The following is a 17,311-nucleotide window of genomic DNA, read 5'->3' on the forward strand; positions in this document are numbered from 1 at the left end:
GTCTGCACCTACCAAGTTGAACGTGGGTGGCCATAGTTTTGGCTTCCCCAGCTTCTTCCACGTATCCTCTGGCAGTACATTCACCCCCGAACCTCCGTCCACAATGGTGTCTTTGAGGATAGCCCCGAGAATTCCCATCTCTACTACAGCAGGATGCTGACCACTATTTAAGGCCAACAACATTGGGCAGCCGAGGGGCTGACCGGAACTGCCGCCCGTGTGGCACGCAAAGGTGCCTGCGCAGTGGTTTGTGTGGAACTAAAAATGGCAGTTCTTAACTGTGGTATTGTTTCTAGAAGGTCCTTTACCCTTATAGGTACTTACATCTGTAGTACTTGCCCAATGATGTTATTTTCCGCTTTCGTACGGGATGATGTGCTCGCCACCTCGTTGTCCCGTAGTTCGGCCGTCATCTCACGTTCAATATTGGCCTTTGCCTCCCGTAATCTCTCCTTCTCCGTACGGGGGTCGGGATAAGGGGTTTTTTTCATTTGGGTGCGGGTGATCGCCAGTACTTCTTTCTCACCAGTCTTCTCAGCCTTCTCAATGTTGAGGAGATTAACCCCTGCTTGTGGGCAATTTGCGTCCTCATGGTCGCCTGGCCCACACCATCGGCAGAGGTGTTGAGGGGTGGCTTCCTTCGTGCAATCACGGGCGAAGTGCCCCCACTAATTACAAGCCCTACATTGGATAATTGATCGGCCCTTGGCGTCATACTGGATACGGCTTCCGTTATTGTTATTGTTGCTATTCCTTCCGCCACAGCGTCTGTTGTCCCGATAACCTCCAGATGATGTCATTGTGTTGGTTTGCTGGGCCGTACCCGTTGGTGCGAATGTTGTGGCCTGCTCCGTGAACAACACTTGGCTCATTTGTGTACTTCGGGTTTTCATGTTGTATGGGCACTCCTTGGTGGAGTGTCCCATCACTTGACAAATCTCACAAAATGCCTTCTTCGAGCAAGTACCCTCTATGTGCCCCTCCATGCACCATATGTCCCCTTCGGTCCGACTGGTGCTTCTCATTGTTTTGAATTCCCTCCTCATTCGCTCCATGTCTTTCCAGAGCGCTTGCACCCGTTTGACAGCCTCGCTGTCGCTGCTACTTTCCTGTGACGAGTCATCCTCCTCAGACAAGCTATCCTTCTTCTTTTTCTTCGATGTCTTGGTCTCGCTCTCGAGATCCATCACTCTATTGTATGCGTCTTCGTACGATGTAGGTGGAACGATTTTCATCTTCCTTCGGAGGGAATACTTTAGTCCCTCCACGAACCATCGCTTTTTCAACCCATCTGCTAGTTGACTCTCCATTTTTCCCAGCAATTCCTTCAGTCTCCTGCTATATGCCCGTACTCTCTCCTTGGTACCTTGTTTGGTACTATACATCTCCATTACAATTTCATTGTCATCACAGAGCAACCGAAACTCCTCCGTGAATTCCTTCTATAGATTGGCCCACGTGGCCACTTTTTGCTTGTCCACATCGGAGTACCAATCTATGGCAACTCCACGTGACGTGGCTGGGAACTGCTGTACCCAGTCATCCTGGTTTGTCACTCCGTTGGTGGACCAAATGGTTTCACATGTACAGCAATGCCGTAAGGGGTCTTCCTTGCCGTCCCCTATGAACTTTGGCAATTTTTGTTTACTCACCATCCCGGGTCGTCTTCCTAGGGGCGGTTGTGCCTGTGTCTGTGACCCTGAGCTGCTTCCTCCGGTGGCGCCGGTGGTGTGTCCTGCGTGGGCGACTGGAGGTACGGTGTTTTTCCTGTCGTGTGTGGCACCTACACCCGTACGGTTGCCCTCCCCTTCACTCCCACCCGCGCCCACTCCTGGTTCCCATTGGTGATCTTCACTCTGTGGTGTAAGGGATAAGTTTCTAAACTAATCCCAAGTCTCTTCGACTAGATCTCTCCTTAACCTTGTTTCCGCGAGAAACTCTTCGTGGCTCCGCACCCTACGGTGTTCTGGCAACGCGTAGAAATTTCCGTCGGCTTCTGCACCTCCTTGGTTCCCCTTGGGCCACCCTTCGGCAGGTCGTCCTTCGGCAAGTTGCCTCAGCCTCCGTCTACGTTCTACTTGCTACTCTAGAATCAAGGCCCTCTGCGTGACCTCCCACTCATCCGTTTCTAATTTTTTATTTCTATCTTTATTTAACATATTGGGCATAAATCACTTCCGTACATAGCAAGCACACGCCATGTACTAAAAAAAAAAAACTTTTATTATTTTTCCTTTCGGCCACAATTTATCTCAACATTGTGCCGGGATTATTAGAGGGTTCAATTTCCCCTTCACCGATTGTTCCGTGTGAGCGTCGTCGGCCTCTGGGTTAATCTCACCGACGGGTAGGCCCATTGTGTTTGTGCGCCATCCGCGTTTTCCATTCCCAAGTACGTCTAGGCAACAGCGCCAAATGTTTACCCTCTCGGGTGAATAACTTAAAACATAAAGCATGTAATGCAGAATAATAACGCCATAGATATCAGATAAGGATATGAGATATTATTCCATTCATAATCGTTCCCTTTACAAGTTACATTCCGAAGTATATAAAGATGCCGAGGGGGTGCGAGTGCCAACCGTCGCACCGCAACTACCACCCCTCGGCTGCCAACTAACCAACACAATTACAACTTAATTAACTAGTTTTATTTCCGTGTACAATATTGCCGCCAACAGCACCTTGATCGGACATGTCTTTTAGACATGTCTGACCAAGATGTCACTTGGTCGTGACCCTTACTAACATTAACCGATCCATAACTAATCGGTGCTACAAACATACCTGTTAATGTATCAGTATCATTGTTAATGATAACAGTGTTTATAAACATACCCGATAATGAATCGGTATCATTGTTAATGTTAACAGTGCTTATGAACATACCCGATAATGAATCGGTATCATTGTTAATGTTAACAGTGCTTATGAACATACCCGATAATGAATCGGTATCATTGTTAGTGTTAACAGTGCTTATAAACATATCCGATTATGAATTGGCATTTGTTAATTGTTACAGATATAAAACATACCTGATAATGAATCGGTATCAAAGCATATAATAATGGATCAATATAAAGTAAACAATAACAATAACGGTTAGCATTATATGCTATCGGGTTAATAGCCCAATAGCATTTAGATTGACGCTTAACATAGTTAAGTAAGTCGTCAATTTAATCCATCATTATCCAATATCAATATCATAATTATGATCAATGTTATAGTTTGATAAACATAAAGCATAAATGAGTAAACTAATAATAGAGTAGAGAGTTAGGAGAGTCTTATCTTGCAGAAGCTACTAATGCATTAACACTCCCTCTTAGCTTTTGGAAGATAGATAAAGTAACCTGCATCACATTTCTTTTTCATAATGTCAGTCTCCAAGAATATATATCATCTATACATATGATATGAAGTATCATCAAGACATAGGATACAAATATAAAACATTACTCTAAGTATTTATCACCCAACCATGTGATATAAATGATTCATCATTTTATAATAACAAGATATCACCTAGACACGTGATATCAGTATTGCCTAAACACGCAACACTGAGGATAAACATATGAGGATGGTTAAATTCTCATCTTATCCATATTGTGATATGTGCACAAACATTTTATTCAAATGTTTTATCACAACACCATCATGGCACATCCATGACATACCAGAGATCCAACATGATAACTGGTTTGAGAATCATAAGATCATCACCTTATGATGTCTGCATACAAGTGTTCATAATCTGAGAGATCGTCACCTCTTAGATATGAACACAGGGGGTAAAACCCATAATGTCTTAACATGACAAAAGAAGTTTACATTTTCAACATCTTATTTACAAAGTAGATTACCTTTCTAACATACCTAAACCCTTTCTGAAGTGATCAATCTTCACTCTGGAAAGTGGTTTGGTCAGAATATCTGCAGTTTGATCTCCTGTACTAACATATTCTAATTTGATCACATTTTTGTCTACCATATCTCGTACATAATGGTATGGGATCTCAATATGTTTGGATCTATCATGGAATACTGGATTCACTGAAAGTTTTATGCAACTTTGATTGTCGCAATGGATGATAGTAGGTTTCATCGGATTACCAAACAATCCCACAAGCAACTTTCTAAGCCACACCGCTTCTCGGGAAGCCATGGAGGCTGCAATGTATTTGGCCTCGGTGGAACTTTGCGCTACAGAAGACTGCTTTCTGCTGATCCAGGATATCATGGCTGATCCCAAACTGAAGCAGCACCCAGAGGTGCTTTTCCGATCAGTCACACTTCCAGCCCAATCTGAATCTGAGAATCCGTGTAGATTAAGATCGATTTTCTTATACTTGAGACCGAGGTTTAAGGTGCCTTGTAAATATCTCATAATGTGTTTTACTGCTACCAGGTGTATCTCCTTTGGCTCACACATAAACTGACTCAAGGCATTTACTGCATAGCAGATATCTGGTCTTGTATTTACCAGATACATAAGAGACCCAATCATTTGCCTGTATAGAGTGGGGTTAGTAGAAGGTGATTCTGCTGCTGCTTCTTTAAGTTTATGAAGATTGGTTTCCATTGGAGCGGTCATAGGTCTGCAGTTGAGCATTCCAAATCTCTTTAGGATGTCTAATGTATACTTGCCTTGGTTTAGAACAATGTTGTCAGGATTCTGCCATACTTCCAACCCTAGGAAATAATGAAGGAATCTCAAGTCCTTCATATCAAATTCTTTGGATAGCTCTTTCTTGCATTGATCTATAAGGTGATCTTCTCTAGAGATTAATAAGTCATCAACATATAAAATTATTATTAGCATATCACCTTTATTCTATTTGTAGTAGAGATTAGGATCTGCATCATTTTTAGAGAAGCCTAGTTTTGATAGAGATGTGTCAATTCTTTCATACCAGACCCTGGGAGCCTGTTTGAGCCCATATAGAGCTTTCTTGAGTCTGCACACATGAGATTCTGCATGATGGATCTCAAACCCTTCAGGTTGCTCTAGGTATTCTCCTTCAGATATCTCTCCATTAAGAAAAGTTGTCTTTACATCCATTTGATGTACCTTCCATCCCTTTGCTACTGCAATGGCTAGTACAGCGCTTACTGAGGTATATCTGGCTACAGGAGCAAATGTTTCTTCATAGTCTATTCCTTCCTTTTGAGAAAATCCTCTGGCTACAAATCTTGCCTTACATTTTTCAATGCTGCAATCTACTGCATGTTTGATCATGAAAAGCCATTTAGAAGAAACAACAGACTTCTTAGTTGGCCTAGGAACAATTTCCCATACATCATTTTTCATTATGGATTGATACTCTTCAGACATAGCATCCTTCCATACTTGATGTTTAAGGGCATCTGTCACATTGTCAAGTTCGTTTTTAGATAGATCATTCATAAGAGCAACATAGCTAGTGAATTTATTAGGTCTTTTGCTTTCTCTGAAGGTTCCAGAAGGAGCAGCAAACCTCTGAGCTTCTTCTCCTGTTTTGGTGGCCCATAGTGGTCTTTTCTTGAGATTTCTAGGTGAGTTTTCATTTTCATTTTCAGTTTCATCTAGATTCTCCCTCTGAAACTCAGGGGCAGGATTTTCATCTAAGTTAGAGGTAGGTACATAGATCTCAGGTTCTATGAAGTTCTGAGCTCTTTTGAAAGCCAAGTCCTCTTCAAATATTACATCCCTACTTAGTTCAATATTTCTTTGACCAGGTACATAGATTTTGTAGGCTTTGGAGGTTTCACTATATCCTACAAGCAATCCTCTTTTTCCAGAAGGCTCTAGTTTTAGTCTCTTTTCTTTAGGTACATGGGTATAGACAAGACATCCAAATATCCTAAGGTGGCTAATATCAGGCTTAATCTTAGTGAATACTTCCTCAAGAGTTTTGTCCTCAAGATGGGAGTGAGGGCACCTGTTCTAAATATATACAGCAGTGTTGGATGCTTCAGCCCAGAGATTTGTGTTAAGGTTTTGATCTAGGATCATGGCCTTGGCAGCTTCAACTATGGTCCTATTTTTCCTTTCTGCTACCCCATTTTGTTGGGGGTTATAAGGTATAGTAATCTCCCTCTTAATCCCATTATCTCTACAAAATTCTTTAAATGAATCTGATGTGTATTCTCCCCCATTGTCGGTTCTTAGGGTTTTAACTTTGTTTCCTGAGTGGTTTTCAGTTAGTGATTTAAATTCTTTAAACCTAAAGAGGATCTCTTCTGATTCTTTATTTTTCAGAAAGTAGATCCAAGTCTTCCTAGAGTAGTCATCAACAAATATTACATAATACAAGAATCCCCCTAGAGAGGATACGGACATAGGTCCGCATACATCAGAATGAACTAATTCTAGAATTTTGCTAGTTTTCCTAGTACTCTTTTGGAATGCACCTTTGGTATTCTTACCTAGGGCACATCCTTTGCATGCCCCTAAATGATCTTGCTTTAACTTCGGTAGACCTGTGACAAGGTTTCCCATTGAAGATAAAGCCCTAAAATTCAGATGACCTAATCTTCTATGCCAAACTTCATTTGCATTAGTGGCTTCATGGATTAGGGCTAGATTGGGTTCCGTGCACAGCTCATACAAATAGCCCCGTCTCTATCCAATGGTCTTTGCCTTCTTGATGGAGGAGTTCCTTGGCCAAGCCAATACTCTGTTGTCCATGAATGTCACTCTGTATCCGTTATCTTCTAATGCCGATATAGAGACTAGATTTCTTTTGATGCCGGGGACATATAGTACTCCTTCAAGCTGCAGGGTTATGCCTGTCTTCAATTTGATGGTGCAAGTTCCTACTCCTCTGACTGGATGTGTGGAGTCATCTCCGATGGTTACGTCCTCATCACTCTCCTCTGTCATGGAATCAAGTACTTCTCTAAACCCAGTGATGTGCCTGGATGAACCACTGTCAATCACCCATGAGTTGATTTTGTTAGAAGCTTGACTTGTGAGTGCTGAGTAGAATACGTATTTCCTGGAGTCAACTTCCCCTTTAGTCTTTCCTGCTTTGACAAATGTAGCATGTTTCTTGGTTCTTTCCGGGTATTTTGCAACGAAGTGTCCGAACTGATCACATCTGTAACATTGAATGTGAGATAAGTCCTTCTTTGAAGTTTTCTTGCCTTGACGACCTTTTCTCTTTCTAAACTGCCTTTTCTTGTTTTGCTTGGTGGAGTTGGTGTTTAGAACTTGTAGGTCTTCATCTATATTCTTGTGTTTCATTCCCATCTTGTTCAATCTTGATTCTTCTTGGAGACAGTCATCCCTTAATCTTTCAAACTTGGGATATTTGGACCTTGCACTGATGCGTTGGACGAATGTGCTCCATCCACTAGGCAACCCATCTAAAGCAATGAGTGTTAACTCTTTGCTTTGGATCTCGTAGTCCAGAGTTGCAAGTTCATCTTTTAGAACTGATATCCGCATAAAGTAGGTGTTGATTGTCTCCCCTTTGTTCATGGTGATATGATTTATTTCTCATTTTAATGCTAGAGTTCGACTTGCATTTGATATCTCAAATGTGCTTTCAAGAGCTTTGAACATTTTATAGGCTGTCTGATGTTTTCTTATGATGGGCATTATGTTGTTTCTCACCCCATCAACTATTATTTTTATTGCCTTTTCATTTCCCTCAATCCATGCTGTTTTGTCAGGTTCATTTTCGGGTTGATCATTTTTAGTTTGAACAAACGAATCCACTTTGTTCTCCTTTAAGATCATTTGAATTCTGAATTTCCATGCTGAAAAAATCATCGCCACCTCCGAGTCTGTCTTTGAATCTGATAGCACTGGCCATTTGAAGAAATGTGATGTAGTATATAAACTTGTTCTTAAATTTGTTTCACGAAATTAAATAGCCTCAAGTTCGATCAACTTGGCTCTGATACCATGTAAATGTATTGTAATTTCCGATTTAATGGACAAGTTATATGCAGGATGATGTATTTTAATTTTGATATTATGACTATGACACTAATATTGCTATCTTTCTTTTACTGCAGGTAAGGAGGATGAACATGTATCGATTTCAATGTCATCTCCTTTGATTTGAATGATGTATAAGTAGTAGGATGGCCACAATCAAGTGGCACCTTGATCAGACATGTCTTTTAGACATGTCCGACCAAGATGTCACTTGGTCGTGACCCTTACTAACATTAACCGATCCATAACTAATCTGTGCTACAAACATACCTATTAATGTATCGGTATCATTGTTAATGATAACAGTGTTTATAGACATACCCGATAATGAATCATTATCATTGTTAATGTTAACAATGCTTATGAACATACCCGATAATGAATCGGTATCATTGTTAGTGTTAACAGTGCTTATAAACATATCCGATCATGAATCGGCATTTGTTAATTGTTACAGACATAAAACATACCTGATAATGAATCGGTATCAAAGCATATAATAATGGATCAATATAAAGTAAACAATAACAATAACGGTTAGCATTATATGCTATCGGGTTAATACCCCGATAGCATTTAGATTGACGCTTAACATAGTTAAGTAGGTCGTCAATCTAATCCATCATTATCCAATATCAATATCATAATTATGATCAATGTTATAGTCTGATAAACATAAAGCATAAATGAGTAAACTAATAATAGAGTAGAGAGTTAGGAGAGTCTTATCTTGCAAAAGCTACTAATGCATTAACATTTATTGGCAGGATGTTTGAGAGTGGTTTCAGATCTCTAGGAATTATAATGCAAATTTTAGGTTTTAGAAGATCTTTTAAATTTTCAGACAGTCAAATTTCAGTAATCAGTAGGCTCCTATTAGCATTCTCTCGCCCTCTCTATCTCACTCACTTTATCTGCCTCAAATTTTAGACCTATCTATCTCGCTATCACTCTTCCTCTATCCCCTCTCTCTACCACTCTCTACTCAGTCTCTCCTCTCTCCCCCAAGATCTAGACCTATCATTATATGTAATTTTATAAACATTTATAAACTTATGCTTCTATTATACATTTTAAAGTTTGAAATGTACTATGAATGATGAAATTTCAAATATTGAGTGTTTGGAGATCATATGACATGTGTAATGTTTCAATTATGGCTCTTATGTTCTCTAAATGCATTAATTTCTTTATGTTTTTTTGTAAAACTATGGGGTTTTTTTTGTCGAGTCCTTGCCGAGTCTTTCTCGAGTCTTTCACAAGTCCGAGTCCGAGTCCAATTTTTTGGTTTGCCGAGTCTGTGGCGAGTCCGAGTTTTAAAACTTGCAGGAAATAATCATTTTGGTCTAGAACACAAATTATTACAAAAGGAGACATGACACAACACCCATAACAACAATCCAACTCTACTTCATACTACCATAAAAGCCACAATTGGTCCCTTGGCACTTGCCATTCACCATGATTTTCCACAAGGTTTGAGAAAGAATTTTTTGAAATTCCATGGTGATGGCACTTAGCACCCAAATGAACATATCTCAATCTTCACTACAACTTGAGACATTTTGGGAGTTTCACATTAAAATATTGTAGTCAAACTTTTCATTGAAATCCTAGTTGGAGCAGCAGCAAAATATTTCCATCATCTTGCTTCAAGTTGCATCAGCAACAAGGCAATCATGCACACTAAATTTTTATCACACTTCAAACCAGCTGAGGACGGTCATGTTCTACATGCTCAACTCTCAAATGCGAAGAAGGATAACAATGAGTCCATGAGGGAATTTGTAGCATCAAGGTATTAAGCTCATGGCAGCTATTGACATGGATGATAGCCCGAACTAGGATTCACTCAAGTTGCTTTATCAAGCCACCTAGAGACATTGACAATGTAAGACCTTCAAATCAAGCCTAGGGAGTAGTTGTTGACACCTCTAATGCTTTGATTAACACACCCACAATCTGAGCATAAAAATGTGAAGCTTGAGCACAGTTAGTTGAAGCCTAAGCAAATGTTGGAGATATTGTCACTGATGTCAAAGGTGAGAAGACAATGTTGCCATTGATGTCAAAAGGTATGATTGATATTATTGGATTAATTGTCATTGATGTCAAAGGTTGATTGATGGAGGAAAAGCAACTCTTAGAATGAAGCAAAATATGCAAAGAGACAATAATAATATGTATGATCTAGTTTACACCCCAAGGATACACCTAGTAAACATGGCCAACTCATATCTATGGCAATTGATTATAAGATCTATATTAATTATATTGTGAATGTTGGCTGTCCCATGTTCATCTTTGCCAACCATACTTTGGTGCCTAAGACAAAGACACAACAATGATGTATTTGAATCGGCCAAGATTAAGACGAAAGGAGCGATGAATGAATTAATTTCTATGGAGATATGAAGGGGCATGGATTTAACCAGGAAAAGGGGGAACTGCAGCAAGCTTCCTGGTTGATAGGAATGTCACAGATGTTGTCCATTTTCTCATTTGTCTCCAAACGTTTTTCAATCACAACTTGTTATAAAATTTTGTAGTTTGTTTTATCAATTGCCCTTTTAGTAGAAGATTTTCAAACAATGTGTACAATTTCTATGGGAAGTTTGTTGTAAGTGTTTTAGTTCACAAATAGTTGATTCATTTACTCTAGTTTAAGTTCCAAGGGCTGTCTTTTTGGGTCACAACTAGTAATTGTCTGTGTAATAAACATTTAATTTAAAAAATTGGTATATAGTCAAAAAATTTACTTTGTTATGATACATTAGACAAGGATGTCCTTGGCATCTTCCTTCTGCATTTTGCTAATTAAAGACTTTGATATTTATTTGCTCTCACGCCATATGGGAGAAGCACCATTTAAAGAACTTTCCTTCACAAGAAGCATCTTGAGTGGATGATTCATTCCTCACTATTGCTGAGAACAAAATATTTAGTTCATGACGTGTTGGGTTGATTGGGTATTTTATGAAAACTTTGGTTTGAGTATTCAATGGAGGAAAAGTAAAACACAATGTTATCAGTAGAGTCAAGCATCTATACCTTTTAGTGACAAGGTTCACATTAAACTTGTTTTTGGATGACAAAAAAATTAAAATGTAATGTAATGAATGTTGCTTGAACTCTTTGGACAATTAGATGAAAAGAAACACCTTCTTAACAAATAAATACAGTAGCAAGAAAGACTTATTAGTTAAAGACTTGACTTCCCTTTGGCTAAGGCAAGACAATATAATCATGGAAATGTACAAGAAATGAAAGGCATAATTGATGAAAGAATATCAAATGTACACTACCTTAAATATAACTCGAGTTCCCATCCTAGGACCTCGAGAAACTCGTCCAGAGTAAAGCCTGCACTAGTACTGACTCCACAAATTTTCAGTTTCCATGAAATGCCAACAACAACCACCTAATCAATAACTTATCAGAACCAAAAAGTTCCTTGCATTGCAAACTGAGCACTTGTCATGGTATGCACCTGATCTGTACATTGCCCTCACCAACTTCTTGGCCACTCAATTTTCCAATGTCTTCAAATGACAGTCCTGCACTAGCATTCTCAAATGCACCTGCTGCTAGGCCTCCAGTTTGGGGAGAAGCATAACTGCAGAGGTAGAAAAAGAGAACATAAAATTCAAAATCAATTGAGATGAGAATCAAGAAATAAAATAATCTAATAAAGCACTTTAAGTAAAGCCTAAAATTTGACATATCAACTCTGACTGAGAAACTTATAGAGACATGCAGAGCAATGGGTACATGGAAACACAATTTCAAGCCAAAAAATAATAATAGCTAAATTTTGAATGGGACTAAAATCCACTCTGTTGATACCCTTTTTTGTTCATAGCATTGTCCCCATCTACTGAATGCATATTGTTAGCTTGAAATGAGTGTAAGTAATTCTCTTACTCCAAATATCTTAAAAATGAGACAGGCCAGAATATAATATGAAACATGGAATCAAAAAGAATCAAAATACGTAAAAGCAGATTTAAAAAAATAGATTTCTTACTGGATGCTACTAAATTTTATGTCAAGCAAGAACCTTTTCTCCCTCAAACCTGTTAATCCAAAATGAATCTGGAAAATGTATACGGGTACAAAAACTTGAACAGTACAGTGAATTTAGACTCAGAAAGAAGAACGGATCAGGAAACACAGAGCAAGGTGCAGGTGGAGGGCACTGCAATTGTGGTAGAGACCTGGTCAGGACAACAATTGTGGTAGCATTCATGACACTGACTTGGTTTAAAATCAGAATGTCAACTGTACACTTGCTTTCTGGTCTTGATGTGCACACAAAAAAATCTTCCAGGGCCTGGGAGAATTCTGCTGTCACAGAAAACTATAGAGTGTTGGAAACATTATAGTTCTCACTGATGTCAAGAAAGAATGTTACATATTGTCATTGATGTCAAAGGAGAGATCAGATTCGAATGAAGATAAAGATAAAGCTAGGACAAGATTTTTAAATTGTCCAGGCAACATTGCATTGATGCCAATTTCCTCAAGGTGGTTTCAAGTACCATTATAATTTCATATATATGCTGATGGCTGATTTCCCTGGAAGTGATTTTAAAATAAGGCTATGCTTGGCCGACCACAGTATATTAGTTTAATGGCATACAAATATATTTATATAAAATCGCTCAATAGTGAGTCAAGATATGAGGATGGGCAGAGATATGAATAGAGGTGATTAAAGTCTAAAATAGCAGCGGTAAAGATTAATAAAGAGAAATAAAGAATATAAAGCAAGCAATCATGATTATTAGAAGGCAACAGTTAACATTAAAAAGATAAAGCAGCAATTATTATTGAAGAGTGAGATTAACCTTAAAGGGCAGCGAATCTGTATTAGAAGGTAATCATTTTGTTATAAAAGGCAACGATCATCCTTCTCAAAGGGAGCAACCCTATGAAAGGGCACAAAGGCAGTAATATAGTTAAAGATTTGTTGAAGATAATAAACAACATTTTAGAAGGAATCGACTAAGATAAAGAATGGATAATCAAAAGGTGGTGACTTTTATAAGGGTTATCTCTCTTACAAGAGATGCATCCTTTCACTAGGTATCGCAGAGTGAATATATGAAGGAGATCATAATGTCCATCATCCGTTGAAGAAGCAACAAAGAAGGTGGAACTTTGATTTGGAAGTTGGTGCTTCCTAAAGAAAAGCTTGGTGTCTCTCGCTAAGTTAGTGCTTAGTTGTGAGGGTTGATGCCTCCAGCAGGTTAAAGCCTATGAACTGAGGGGATTGTTGTCTATTGTGGGTTGGTGCCTACAAATTTTGTAAGAGAAGTTTTATATAAGCAATAGTTTGTCGTGGTTTTCTCCCCTAAGGGTTTCCATGTAAATATTATGTTCATAATTGTGTTGAGTTTTTAGCTCGCATAGGAAATTTCATACAAGTTCAATGTGAATGTGTGGAAATGTTCAAGTGATTCAAGTTGGTCTATTTTGCATTTCACTTTTAAGGACTAAAGTTAAAGTCCTTTATTTAGCTAATTGAGTTTACAAAGTGTAGATAAAAATGTAAACTTATCTTCCATCTCATCCTTATAAGTGATAAGCATGCTTTTTTACAAATAAAGCTGAGTTTTGGAAGATCAGATAGTATAAAGAGAGGAGCAAGATAGAAGTTTAATATACAATTTGTCTTTGGAAGCAACGAAAGACTATGTTTTTAGGACTGAAAAAATGTATGTAACAGCATAGTTCATGTTGTTGATTTATGTGCAACTATGAGTTGTATCAGTTGTGGAGGTTACCTTGTAATTTTTTTGAAGGAATGGAAAACTATATGAAGCTATTATTATTTATGTATGTTTCCACATTTTTTAAGTTTTCATTATTGTGATTTATGCAATTTTACTTAGCATTAGGACATAATCACAGGTTATTTTGAAAATCCTTCAGAAAGCTGATACCAATTTTGGTGCCCCCTAGAAAACTCTGTTTTCAATCATTTTTTTAGCCAAATGTCAGGTCATTCATGTTGCATCCATATCGACTATGTTATCTTTCCTATCAAAATGGTTAAGTCCTTCGGTGTTGGTCTATCTTGATCTACTAATGACATGCAAGTTGATTGTCACAAAGATTATCAAGCTATGAATCTTAAAGGAGGCTTCAACTTCAAAACTAACAAAGGAAAAATTGGGTGAAGTTTAAAGAAAGACTATGATGGTAGATACCAAGTACAAACAGAAAGGATTTAGGATAAGACAAATTGTCTCTGGCACATTGAGACAGAATAATTTATTTGGATCAACTTCCAAGCTGAAGTTGTTACTTTAGAGGGTCTAATGTTCAAGCCAAGCAATTTCAATCAGTTTGAAAGATAATTTATATTTTTAGAGAAAGTTAATTTTTGTCTTTTGATTTTTCAGTCCTAGATTGATGAGAAGCATAAAAACCACAAGTTCCCATTTTTAGAAAGTTGTTTTTTTTTATTTTTCTACTTTTTGGGCAAAAAGTTGTAGATGGCAAAAGATCAACTGTAAAAATTCAAGCTCCATCAAATAAAAATGGTTTCAAAAGGCAATAAAATGATCATCAAAGGTTATAGGGTGCAACATTCAAGAATAGAAAATTGGAGAAAGCTTAATGAATGATTAAAAGTTTCTATTAAATCATTTGAGAACTCATTAAAAAGCACTCCAAGCACCCATGCTTTGTTCATTTTTTAGTGTCACATTGTAAAATCTTCAGTTTTGGTGTCCAAGTCGTTGGTTTCCAAATTTTGGCATTCATTAACGAAAATCTCCAATGAGTGCCAACTTTTGATTTTGGGATTTGAGGTATGACATTCCCAGTTTGGCATCCATAAAGAAGTATCCCCAATGAGCACCAATTTTACATTAAGTGGTCCAAATCTCCAATTTGGCGTCCATCTTCAATGAGCACCAAAATCAACACAAATTTGACATCCACAAAAGCAAATCCCCAATGAAAATTTAATTAGAATGTTTTAAAATGCTAAGGTCAAGTTAAATAAATAAATAAAATTGGGCGCCTAAGTTCTTCTAGTCATCAAAATAGCATGTTTTTCTTGCGAAAACGAAGATAGAAACAAAGGAAAAGTGGCACCTAAGTTTGTATATGCACTAGAGTGAAGGGAGGGAAGAAAATAAAGGGAAATAAAGGATAAAAAGTGATGAATCTGAGCCCATCATTCAAAGTGACGCCCAAGCCAAGATGAAGATCAGCTGAAACAAATTAAAGACAAAATCAGAAGATCAAAGCCCTTGATTTAGATGGACACTCAAGATGAAAAGAAGCAAAAATGGAAAGAAGGTAATACTTTATATTTTATTTTTTGAAGATAAGGATGGAATTGTTTTTATTAATTTTTTAAGCTTCAAGAAGCTATGCTGGAAGGTTATAAATATGTGTCATTTACACATACAATGCAATGAGAGTTGATGCTAGACTTATGTTACAAAAATTGTCATTTGAAGGTTTAATGAATGAACTTATATAAGTCAATGTAAAGCCTATGATACAAAAGCTTGTGTGGAGATCATTCAACTATTTGTCATTTTATGGAGTTGAATCGAACTGAACAATCTTGTCAAACTTTGTGTTGATATTTGTTGCTCATCAAGGTAGTAACTTTGCATATTCCCTTGGCAACTTTATGGAATCATGTGTTCTTTTATTCTATCATTTCTTGTGTTGATACTAACAAATTGGTCTCTTATTTAGCCAATAAACAGCATCTATTGGTGTTTTCCAATCAAAACCTTGTTTGTGGTTGAACATTGATCTCTATTTTAACTAGTAGGAAGTTACATTTGTTCGTACGGGAGTTGTCAAATCTGAAAATATCACTATAATATTAGTTATCAATAGGTCAAAGTATACTTTATATTAAATACAAAAGTCACATTGAATATTTGTACAACGTAAATATTGTGGTTTCTCTTAGTTTTAATTAGATCTTAGGGAGATTGCCCTTCTAATTTGAAGAACAAGTTTACTATATTCACTATTATATTTTGTGTTGTCACAAAAGTGACAAATTTAAAACACCAATTGAGAACGGGAGGAATAATGTAGGAATCACTTGTTCATAGTGTTGTGTTGTAAACACATGCCCCATTGCAAATGGGGACCCCTGTTTTTGCTTGTTAGCTTAGGTGTTTTGCTTTGTTTAGCTTGGCAATATTTTTGAAGCCTCTGGCCTTAGAATGAGAGGTTTAGTTTTGTCAAGTATAGTAGTGGGTTGAAAAATGAGATTGTGAAAGAATATTTGGGAGAAAATTTATTGCAAAATCAAGTTTGTGATAGTGAATTCATTGCAAGAGTTAAAGTTATGAAATTTTGATAGTGCTAAGTTTGAAAGTTAAAAATTCCTTGCACAAAAGTGTATAAGCGATGTGGAATGAAGAAAGAAGTTGTTTAAATTTGCAATGAATTCCAGAATTAATGAGATACATTGTGCAAAATGGCAAAGTAAAAAGGTGAAGTTCCGATTGAAGTTACAAAACCTAAGTTAAAAATTCCACTTCACATTGTTAAACCACTTCGCAATTTTGATCAAAATGTAAGACTAAGATAGAAATTGTAAAATTGTATTGCAATTTCACTAGGAATTGAAAGCATCATATGCATTTCCTCCTCAAATTGCTAATAAAATCGTTCCAAGAAAGGAAAAAAATTGCAAGAAATTTGTGAAAAATTTGTGCAAGACAACCTTGCATTTTCACCACATTGTGTAAGACAACCTTACATTTTGCACTTTTATGCATGCACAAATGAAATCCCTGAAAAAATCAATGCAAGAACTCTCAAAATCCCCGAGAAAATCAATACATGAACACTCAAAATTCCCGAAAAATCAATACATGAACATCAAAAATCCCAAAAAAAAATTTGTGCATGACTAGTTAAAATCCACGAAATTGTGGAGCAGGGCAGAAATTCACTTAGAAATGCATGAGCAATGTGAAATCTGCTTGGAAGAAGGTGAGCACTTACCTTGTATCTATATCATTCAAGGCATAGTGAAATTAAATCAAGCAAGGAGGCCGACCTAGGGTGAAGACAATAAATTTCCATCCAAAATGTGTAGAGAAAAATGAATGCAAACGCCAAAGCATGAAGAAGGCGAGATTGACAAGAGGATGAGGTAATGTGCAATTTATAAAAAACAAGGAAAATGCTAACTAGTTTGGCCCTAGTTAAGAAATTAAAATCATTATGATGAACGCCTAGAAGAGCAAGATTAGAGAAGTCATTTCCACATCCTTCAAAGCAAAATAAAGTGCAGAATAAAGAGCAAATTCAGAGCGACTAAGGAGCAGAGCAGAAGTAAAGCATAGAAGAAAGGGTGAATTTGTGCAAGAA

General features: G+C 37.4%; 1 protein-coding gene across 7 annotated transcripts in view; it reads right to left on the bottom strand.

The window, feature by feature from the left end:
* Window positions 1-17,311, bottom strand: part of LOC131038040 (uncharacterized) — a 187,257-nt gene that overhangs the window by 120,384 nt on the left and 49,562 nt on the right. For 6 of the 7 annotated variants that reach the window (XM_057970320.2, XM_057970318.2, XM_057970319.2 and 3 more), the window contains exons 2-3: window positions 11,430-11,555; window positions 11,245-11,302 (exon numbers count right to left, since the gene is read on the bottom strand). In XM_057970320.2, coding sequence (XP_057826303.1) covers window positions 11,245-11,302; window positions 11,430-11,555 — 184 coding nt within the window. Of the gene's footprint in view, window positions 1-11,244; window positions 11,314-11,429; window positions 11,562-17,311 lie in introns of those variants that run through there. The other variant, XM_057970321.2, reaches the window with a different exon arrangement.

This window comes from Cryptomeria japonica, chromosome 2, assembly GCF_030272615.1.
Source record: "Cryptomeria japonica chromosome 2, Sugi_1.0, whole genome shotgun sequence".
Lineage (NCBI taxonomy): Eukaryota > Viridiplantae > Streptophyta > Pinopsida > Cupressales > Cupressaceae > Cryptomeria > Cryptomeria japonica.